General features: G+C 40.4%; 1 protein-coding gene across 2 annotated transcripts in view; it reads right to left on the reverse strand.

The window, feature by feature from the left end:
• Nucleotides 1–11114, reverse strand: part of DHX9 (DExH-box helicase 9) — a 28976-nt gene that overhangs the window by 17649 nt on the left and 213 nt on the right. Inside the window, exons 2-10 of one of the 2 annotated variants that reach the window (XM_064454404.1) lie at nt 8765–8905; nt 7380–7491; nt 7025–7137; nt 6484–6629; nt 3300–3346; nt 2484–2620; nt 1778–1867; nt 1520–1681; nt 89–166 (exon numbers count right to left, since the gene is read on the reverse strand). In XM_064454404.1, coding sequence (XP_064310474.1) covers nt 89–166; nt 1520–1681; nt 1778–1867; nt 2484–2620; nt 3300–3346; nt 6484–6629; nt 7025–7137; nt 7380–7491; nt 8765–8905 — 1026 coding nt within the window. Of the gene's footprint in view, nt 1–88; nt 167–1519; nt 1682–1777; nt 1868–2483; nt 2621–3299; nt 3347–4380; nt 4506–6483; nt 6630–7024; nt 7138–7379; nt 7492–8764; nt 8906–11114 lie in introns of those variants that run through there. The other variant, XM_064454406.1, reaches the window with a different exon arrangement.

Here is an 11114-nt window from a genome sequence, read left to right on the forward strand (position 1 = left end):
CACACTTTATACGATATGTACAATATGTTCAATCTCTTTTGGAAAAGGAAAAAACTGGCGCAAGTATGCCATGTTACAGGAAGCTCACCCTATGTAATTCCTGATCCCGCTCCAAACGGTACATGAGATCACTTTTCAAATCCATGCTTATTTGCTCTGGAGTGAGCTGCAAAGACAAGACATTGTTCGGAAGGCTTTTTGACCCCTCTGCTTCTCTATACCATAACTTGAATATAAAACTAGTCACACCAACCTAATGATTCCAAATAACACTAAAGGATCACTTCCTTCATAACTCCCTGAAATCAGTTATGCCTATGAGCTATTCTAGTTCATTCATTCATTCCAGTGTGCTAAAATTAAATGGCCATCCTCAAAGAAGTTTCTCAGAAAGATCCAATATACTGAAAAAGAATGTTTGTTTAAATTTAAATACTTTAACTGCTTGAGAAACAAGCCTATTCAGCAGTAAGCCAATTAGAGGATCATTCAGACAGGAGTTTTTAATGTACGAAATGAGGTAATGTAAGGACATAAACCACCCACAGAACAGTAGCTGAAAAGAGAAAAGTGAACAGAGAGGGAAATTTATCAGGCAACTGCTGTATTTCAACTAAGAAAGAATTCTAAAGAAATTCAAATTTGTTACCAAAGGGCTAACTGGTTTTACTGAAAATAAATTAGCTGCACCATGACTAGCACATAGAAATCCTAATGAGATTTGAAGCCAGCTCAGCTTGCAATATCCATAAATATATTATGTGTTTTCAGCAGCAACACTCAAATTTATATCAGTTCCATATTTTCAAATCAATATATAATGATCAATGTTAAATTAATGTAATTTATGGAAAAAATGCAGTCGAAGGTAGTATTAAACTATTATTTTGGTCATAAGTATTCTGGTTCCTTGTAGGAAACTGAAGTTCCAGCCCTGAGAGTCTTTTCTGACTAGGTTCGGTCAGTGGCCAAATTATGCCTCTGAACTTGGCAACCTAGTATTTCTTCCCCTCTTCCTCATTTTATTGTACCACATTACTGCTTTTCATTTGTTCTGTGGTGAATGGGCCTAGAAATGACAAAAACAGCAAGCAGGCTGATTGTGTAGTGACACCAGCTTGGAGCAGTTTCTCCTCCCAGAAAAGAAAGTCCTAGCATGGAAATATGGGAAGGAGAGGCTAGCGAGTTATAAATGACATGCCCTTACGCTTACCTTGTAATTTCAATTAGAACTTTTTATGGGCTGCACAATAGCAGGCAAAAAGTGAAACAAAGCAAAGAACTGGGACATCCAAGACACTGCTGCTCAAGAACCTAATAAAACATGAAGTAAATACAAAGAACTCCTACCAATGAAAAGACTCCCTTCCTCCGGGTCAAGAAGGGAAGAAATTTTATCAGTGGGCTGTTCTCTCCTTTGGAATAGCTCATACTTTAAATCCTGGGGGGAAAAAGCATTTAAAAGTTCTGGAAGCATGGGGAAAACAAAGAGCAAATCAATTATTTATAGCGATCTTACATTTGCCAGAGGACCCTCATCAATATTGCAGCTGGTCCAAGGGTTCCAGTTGGAATGAGGTGGTGACCACGGAACAACTCCCGCATGACTTTGTCTCTGTGATGGTTCAAAATGGGCCAACTTTCCAACACTAATCTGAACTGGATTACTGGGATCTTCAGGCTGTAAATCCAGAAGCAAAGCAGGCAAAGAAAAGAGAAAAGTATTAAACAAGCACGCCTGATGTTAAATGCTGGAGCTTCTGAATCACACACTCACCGAAGGCACAATCTCCAGAGACAGTTCCCGTACAATGTTTTGCAGCCGATTTTCTATGTCAGAAGACAGTGACACCTCAAAGGGTTCGACCTATTAAATGTTTACAAACTTCATGTTGATATACACAAAAAGACAGACAATGAAAGCCAGAACTGCAGGCTACCAGAGAGTACACTGAACCATCAAACAGTTCCTAGTGAAGCAAGGCCAAAGAGTACCATCAGTTCAAAATTCACATTCTTGAAACATTTTGCTGACTTTTCATCCAACAAGACTCTGTAGAATATGTTTAAATATCCAAGTTTAATTTCAGAGGAAAACATTCCCAAACTTGTAACCAAATACCAAAAACATGCTAATGTGCCAGAGAAAGAAACAAAATAGCCAAGAACTGTACGTAGCATAAACATAAATCTTTAAGTTAAAGAAAATTTACACTGAAAAAAAGCATTTGTTACAAATCCTATTTCATTTAATAAGCTGTAAAACTAGTTTACTGCTCCATTTACATACACATGAAGTTCTATTTCTGATCCAAATCACTGGCCAGACCAGAAACAGTTGCTGGTCTAAAGAATCAAAATCATTATTAACTCGTAAGCTGTTAAATATTGAGAGCAAACTCTAATAAACTCATCTTTATAAGAGAGTGCTTGTGTGTAATTAAAATGAAAGCAACAATTTCTGACCCTTCTACCAAACTCACCGATTCTCCTCCTTTTTTCTTTGTCTGTCCAGAATAAGGTTCTATGACACCAAGGTGGTAGAGCTGTCTAACCAAGGAAAGGGCACAGGACTGTGCTGCCAGCTTTTTGTTTGATCCGTGCTCACGACTGAAAATCCCTGCGGCACACAAAGTTCAGAGCTGTAGTAGCTGATGAGTCAAACAGCTTCCACAGAAGATACTACTTTGAGATGGGCATTATGATTGTTCACACAGGCCAGGTTTCAGGGCAAGAGCCTCAAATCTTGATAAATCCAGCATTCCAACATAAAATACAACCAGGGCCCTTCACCAGCTGACTCACACTAGCTGTGTACTGTTACTTACTAACTTCCCGGGGAACTCCTGTAAAGTTTTTCTGCATTCAGTGTCTAAGGAAGTATGATTATCCTACACCACCCTGCAACATCCTACAATTTTCACAACAAGCTCTATGTAAATGGGTATGGTGCATGCCCATACAGCATGCCCATAGCCTGGGAACATCTTACATGCCTGCATTTCAGATATGTGAAGAACAAGTAATTAAGACAAACAAAACCTACCGTAATTCACAAGCATTTCTTTGTACTGAGGAAAAGGATTAGCGGAAGCATGTAATGGGACAAGAGTGAAACACAACAAGCACAGCACAGCACATAGAAAAAAGATTTCACGGCAGGAAACAAACATGAACCTTCATCTCTGGAAGTGGCTCCAACACGCAACTATAAAAGTCTGTACCCACGAGTATGACCTATTCCTCTGTACCAACACCCATCTCTTGCTAAGGCAAACAAAATAAATAGGAGCACTTACTTCTGCCCAGCTGCTTCACATAAATGTTCATTTCTGCAATAAAGCTCCTGTAAGAGAAGGAAAGAACACAAAGGTACAATTATCAATAGCTGACACTGACACTGCAAAAATAGCCACTCTTTCCAATTTTTCTAGGCAAGGATCTCTGTGTCCTCACTCAGGCTCTCAACTCATCAATGGCCAAGGTAAAATATTACTGCTTTTAGTCCTTTTAACCCCAAGTTAGTAGGTAACAGACTTGCCATCAATAGAACCAGTACATCTGTTAAGAAGAGTCCTGCAAATGCAACTGTTCAGCATTGAAATTAAAAGCCACATTATTAGGAAATATGCTTTGAGCTGTCTAAGTTTAAGGCAATAATTATAAAGCAGATAGCACATTAATGTAACATTAACATGCATCCCACTGTACCATTAACTGTATCCCACATTATACTCCTGTAACCCACTAGTAGCCTGGGTTTATTAACTCAGATGCAACACTTTGTACAGCTACCAGGGTTTTTGCCACACATCTGGCCAGCTCAGGGCAGAGACAAAACTAAACCAGGTCATTTTGTCGAAGACCATTAAACATATCGGCATAGAAAGAGACAGAATACTTGAATTTTCATTACGCCCTTTTTGCCATATTCTAGGAACATTGTATAATCAAAAATAACTCTGCGTAGCAAATACAATAGCTTGCCTGATAAGCATGTAACCAGTTCATTTAAAAGTGAACTGGTATACTAATTTAGGCTTAAAAACCCCGAAATACATACATGCCAACAGAGGATGACGGAAACCAAGATCCATGTTTTTAGGAATCACAAACCTAAGCGTGTATTTGCACAGATTAAAAATGAAAGCCAAATTCTCATAAGGTGGGTTTTAAACTGGCAAATATGGCTCAAAATGTATGACTGGGCTTTATCAGACTGAGATCCTCTTTGAAAACTATGCCTTGGTACTTCCACAGCTGCAGGCAGAGCCTTGCATCTGTGTCCTTTATTTCTGGCTGTAAACAAACAAACAAAAGGTTAAGTGAGGGATTTAATTTTCAAGTTAGAACTCCTTCCTGTGCTACCAGTGAACTGACCTTCAGGCACAGTGGCTTCATGGGTCAAAGGCCACTAGCTTTCAGGGACTCAACAGCCAACTAAGGCACCGATGACAGTATGTTTCTCAGCCAGGCCTATAGTCAGCATTCAATCTCATTCTCCTCCACCTAAGGGGAGAACAGCAACACCAGAAATCAGTTCGCAGCAGAATCCCATATGATGGTTTAGTACAGCCTCAGCAGCCCATGTGTGAACACCCACAGATCTTTGGTGTCGCTCGCTGCTACCACCTTCAGCAGGAATGCAAGGAGGCAAAGGCATCCCACGCTACCGATGGAATCCCGAAAGAGAAAAGCCATATCCCATCCCTAATGTTTAGTTTGTACTTTGTGTATTAGGAGAGCCATGTTTATATTTACAATTTATACCCTCCTGTCGTAATTAAAACAAAGTTTCCGAATCCAGATTTTCCACTGAAGTTCTTATACCATGTGCCTATGATTAATTGACAACAAAAATACATTTCTCCTTTAAAAACCTGAGACCAAGGCTGACGCTTCTGTTATAAAGACCATATTTTTAGAAGAAAGTCAGATTGATAAGATACATGGCAACTAGTGTGTCTTAAAAAAAAACCCCTATATTATTTTCCTCAAAATTCCAACGCCATCCGAAATGATCCCTCTCCTGTTATACATACCAAAAGGGTTAAATCCAATAGTTTGCCCTCTCTCAATGAACACTAGAAGACATTAGGATTTTTTCATGCCTATCCGATCAGTTGCAGCAGATAGTTAGTTCCCCCTTCTGCTATTCCATCCAGGGGAATTCACACAAGCTTTCCTGGATGTAATAAATACAAAACTCCGAAATGCCCTCTGGAAGAACAGTAAGTGGGCTGAGAAACATACTGTCATCTATGGCCACCTCATTCTGCTCAAGATTATATGCATTTAAATACTTGGGGTTTAACGCTTTTACCTGCAGAAGGCATAACAAAATGAGCTGCACAAATAATCTGCAAGTTACAGAATAAAAGAAGCGATCAAGAACTACATCTGCAACAAGCATATTTAAAATTCCTAGTACTGTACAAAATAATGGTTTATGTTATTCATTTAAGGGAAAGAAATGCCCTTGCTTGAAAACATAAATGGTGATGAAGCAACTTGAAGATAGATTTTAAATGAGAATTTAGAACTTTCTGACACCAATACACATATTTCAGATGTTCTAAATGCTTGTAAGACTTAACAACAAAAGAATACCAGAAGTCCTGCAAGTGAGACTCTCATAGAAGACTATATTAAGAAAATTCACTTGTCTTTCTAAAAAAAAAAAACTAATTGAAAACAAATTTATACAATGCAAAAAAACCCAAAACCCAACAAGAAGAATCCAGCAGCAGCAGCTTGCCATTGTTTCTGACCACAAAACATAATTATATTTCACAAGAAATAACACAATGTCCTGAGGTTTGATGATCCGTAAAGACTATTCAAAGGAGAGGTAAAAAATAAAAACCATCAATTATTTATGCACGATTTGTTATGTGTTATTTTCATTTGGAAGAAGCACATGTAAATTTTCTGATGGAACCGGCAAAAAGTCAAAAAACAGTAATACCCAACTGGTTTCAACTGAAATTTAAGACCCTCAAAACTCCTTCAGGAAGATTCTGCCAAACTAAGTCTTCCAGTATAAGATTCCACTGCCACAAAAGTTTATTATAATAAAAATCTAAATAAAATGTCCTTAAAGCACATTTCTACATAAGCAAATGTAAACATATTTAAGATTTACTTAAAATGTACGAAGGCAACTTACAGTCATACAATTACTGCAAGCAATTGAGCACTCTCCCCTCAACCTGACACCTCAACAGCCAGCTAGAGCACAGCAATCATTTTAGCAGCTGCACATCCACGAAAAACATTAGACACAAATTTCTTCAGAGTCACTCAGATCTCAGCACCAAGGTTCATCACCCCCATTTCAAGATCTAGGAATGTTGCCGATCCTGTTAAAGAAGTCACTTTCTCAAATGGCACTAGGGACCACTGCAAGTAAGTGTGATTAACCACTGCCACCGAAAATATTTCTAACCCTCCACAGGCAGAAGGTGACTAAAACTACCAAACCTGTTGTGATCAGGCCCCATTTCAGTGTATTTATATTCTTCCTGAATCTTCTCCTTTTGGAAAAACTGGTTCAGACGTGCCTTGGCATTTTCCAAGGTCCAACTCCCATGAAGATCGGCGTTTAAGTCCACTTCTGACTCTGAGGTCTAATATTGAAAAAGAAAAAGTATCATTTACTGGCTTCTAATAGATTTCAGTTTTAAAAATTGTTACAAGTCTTTGAAATACCTTGTCTGGATGTCATAAAACAATTAAGATATTACAGAAAATGCTAAAAAGCCCTCCATATTTCTTTACTTTCACAACAAAATGTCTACACAAACAATTGGATATTCACAGTATCCAGAGTGATTTATTTTGTTCTTAGCTTAAACAAATTACCTTTGTTAAAAGTCAGCAGGTGCATCTGCAGGTTAAGTTAAAAGCAACAGCAAAATACCAAATGAAAACTGCAGACTTCATTATAAACGCTTATAACAAATGGAGTGAAAGGTACCTACTCAAGAATGAAAGTAAAGGAGAATTACAGAGAATGACTTACTGCCTGCACTTCTTGCTCCTCTCTCTTTGAATAGTAATCTTTCAAATTTGCACCCCGATCCCACTGAGCTCCATGATCACCACAGTTTCCAGATGCTGCACCTGGGTCATCACCTACCACGTGGGAAAAAGAAAACCAAAACCAAAATAACTCTCCCAAAACATGTTTTTAGCAATGGAGAGGTATTGCCCAGCAGTCTCAACAGGACATGACCACCTCTGCCTCAAAACTACAAGGACTTCTAACTGTCTTCTGTCTGCAGAATTATGCTATTTAGGACAAAAAAAACCCCACCCAAATACATGTGCCTGTATCACATCCACATACATGTAAAATACTGTTTTCACAGTCTTACCTATTTCAGCCTCTATAATCAAATGTGGAGGAAGAGGTCCACCCAAAGCAGAACTCGAACCAGTAACATCTCTAGCTGCTTCATGTCCATCAGGGGTATCACTAGCTGCTGGCTAGGAAAGAGAACAACAGGAAATATCAGCATGTTCAGACAGAATAAGTCTTTTTATTATTTAGCTAGAAAAAACTGTTCAGGCAGTTTATGGCAATCATGCATCATTGTGCAATAGTTACCCCCAGTAGTAAACCCCAATAGTAACACCCTTTTAAAAAATGAAAGGAAGACAATTGCTGGATCTTTGGATTTTTGTGGGTATTCTGTAACAAGATTTTCAACCAGCACATAACCCTGACTTAATCAAGTTCCACAATTACAAAATCAACTCTTTCAACACTCGGGATAAAATAACAGATACCAGTCCCTATCATATACCCAAGGGAACTCAAATATACTTTATGAACATACAAAAAAAAAAAACCCAACACTGTAAGAAAACATTAGCACCCTTATGAACTGACAAAATTATGGTGAATCATTACAGTTTGAATTCTTCCCATTTTGAGATCTGTACGTTTAGCTAACTGATAACACCACCTCCGCATTATTCAAGATACAGAACACCCTATACCTTTTTAGGATCTAGCCACGCAACACAATGCATTTCCATGAAACTAACAGCTGTATCAGAAACAATATAGGTCCTGTCACCATAAGGCTTCACCCAGGCTAACAAGGCAGCGACACTGCTTCTGCTGATCAAACTATGTATCTTACATAGATATGTCTTTAATAGGCACTAGAAAAAGACTTTTCCAACGTATAATGTGTAACTTCATGCTTTATTTACTGTTCTCTAAAATTGCTGTAAAGATAGAGTTACCTTCCTCCTCAGTTTTTATGTGATAGTCATTGCTAATGCTTGCATGGTTCATAAAACATCACAAAAAGCAGTGATCCTATGACACATGAGGAGCTAAGGCAGAAAGCATTCATGGTTTAAAAAAGTCAAATTTTCAACATCTGTTTTGAGATGTGATTTTTTTTTTTTTTAAATACATAGTATTATATGTCATAACATGCATTTAAAACAATTCACAGTGTCAGGTGTGAGTATTCAGCACAGTGTCAGGCTGCACCTTACACAAACTCTGAATTCTCTCCAGCCTCATCAGTTATGCAGACCAACACACAGCTGTTTTTACCAGATCAGCCTACAATATTCACTGTGTACGTTTCAGCTTTCCTGCACTGCAAGCGGAAATCCTGCACTTTCAGTCTTCTTCACTGCACGCAGGTGCCAGGCTGAACTCCAGGGATGAAATGCAACCAGATCACAGCACCGCAATTAAAGATTAGCCTTTGGTAAGGAGAAAAGAGTGGCTTACTCCAAAAGCAGGAATTTCATCTCTCTTCATTTCATTCACCCGAATCAAGTAATTGACAAAGTCTCGAGCAGCGTTGCTCTGTGCATCTTTCTTGTTCGTGGAATTGCCCATGCCAATGTAGTTAAAGCCTTCCACTCGAACCTGCAAATAAAGATACAGATCCGTGGAACATAAAAATATAAGTTTCTTGAAACCCAATAATACTGAAATACCAAATATCAGTTGCTAATAAGAACAGGAGAAATATTATTACTAAGTATTATTACATATCATTATATACATATATATGTATATTTCTGTAGGTTTTGAATGTATATTTTATACCTATTAAAGAACACACCCACAGTCCGTTTTCAGAGACCATGAGTGTTTCCCAAAACCTTGTTGAAGAAAAGGAATCTGTGTAGGAAGGGATAGTACCAACACGCAGCAGCAAACTCTGCCCAGGTTCACTTCCCTCAACCTTAACCCCAAACCCTCAGACAACAAGGACAGGAGTGAGCTTGTGTCCCCTACTGCAGCTCCATGTTATTACAGCTAGCAAGATGCGATGTACTTCATAAACTTAGAGAAAAGCTTTAGAACAGCAATTTTATATCCTGCTAACTTGCCTGACAGGCTGCTGCAAAACTTGATCACAGGAAGTTTATTCAAAATTTGGACCGACCAGACCTTTTACATCTGCTTTTCCGCAACCACTGCCCCTCATCTTATTTTCTTTTTTTCACACGTACAGTCAGCAACTCCACTCCATTTCAGCTTTACTTGGAAAGACCACTTACACATTTCTGATTTCCACTCTTCACTCTGCTGATCACGTAATCAGCGTTTTACTACAGCTAGTTGATCTTCTTTAAAAAAAAAAAAAAAAAAAAAGTAAGCAGACTTGCATGGAACATTCCAGCTAGCCCAAACCAGAGTTTTGCACAACACTGCTGATGCTAGACTGCACTTGTCCTTTGGTGCGCAGTCACACTAGTAGCCAAACACAGAATCACAGAATGGTCGGGGTTGGAAGGGACCTCTGGAGATCATCTTGTCCAACTCCCCTGCCCCTGCTTGAGCAGGCACACCCAGAGCAGGGGGCACAGGAACGCACCCAGACAGGTTTTGAACGTCTCCAGGGAACAAGACTCCACAACCTCCCTGGGCAGCCTGTTCCGCTGCTCTGTCACCCTCACAGGAAAGAAGCTTTTTCTCGTGTTTAGGTAGAACTTCCTTTGTTCCAACCTGTGCCCACTGCCCCATGTCCTGTTGTTGGGCACCACTGAGAAGAGTCCTGTCCCATCCTCTTGACACCCACCCTTCAGGTATTTGTAAGTATTGACAAGATCCCCCCCTCAGTCTTCTCTTCTCCAGGCTGAACAAACCCAGGTCTCTCAGTCTTAGAGACCTACGTGGGTTTCTCAGCCCAATACCCATGTTCTCATCAAACAACGTACTTTGTTAGTATTCTGCTTAACAGGTTCCAAATAATGAGCTTCCGCTTGCAGCGCTATCAGTCTACCAGGACAATGGTACCACCGACCAAACAGTAACCGTACTGATTCACAACCATAGCATCAGACTGTGAAAATCAGTAAAAGGGAATGTTTTAGTGAGATCTCTCCGTTCACCTGTTAAGTTTCTAGGGATGCTCACGGGGCATCGACGTGCAGAACAGAACAGTTCAACAATATGACTGTCCATACTATCGCTTCATCTGAGCTATGCTCAGTCTCAGTCACCATACCTTTAAGATTGCTTTAATATCACTACGCTTCTCAGATTTGTTTCTGGTGGGGAAGAGGAACGGAGGAGGAAGGGTGCAGATCTACAGCATCGCTTACAAACCAGCCGGTTCTGCACGTGGCCTCGCCCTTGGCATCAGCCTTTTCTCAGAGCCAGCCTGAACTCGAAGCTCCCTGCGGGCACACCCGCAGCGCCTGCAGCCCGCAGCGGAGCCGCGTGGTAACGGCACACAGACCAGCACCCAGACCCACAGCGATTTCTTTCATACACCTCAATTCAAGCTCAGCAGATGAGCAAAGTTTTTACAAAGGTGACGCACAGCACCCCCCGCTGACGACTTTAACAGCGAGAAGGGTCACACGCGCGGCGTAAACGCACACATCCCGCTCAGGAAAACCGATTCCTTTTTATTTTAAGAGCTTTGTGCCGGGCAGCTTTGCTACCTCAGACCCGCTGGGGGCGCTTCACACCGCGCACAAGAAGCCTGGACGCTTCGCCCGCCGAACGGCCGAGCCTCCTCCCAGCTGGGCCCCCTCCCAGGCCATCCGACCCTCGGCTCCCAGCGCCTTACCACCGAGGGCCCGGCAGACCCCCGGCCCTCCCGCCCGCCCTTCCCCGA

Source organism: Phalacrocorax carbo, chromosome 6 (assembly GCF_963921805.1).
Source record: "Phalacrocorax carbo chromosome 6, bPhaCar2.1, whole genome shotgun sequence".
In the NCBI taxonomy this organism is placed as follows: Eukaryota; Metazoa; Chordata; class Aves; order Suliformes; family Phalacrocoracidae; genus Phalacrocorax; species Phalacrocorax carbo.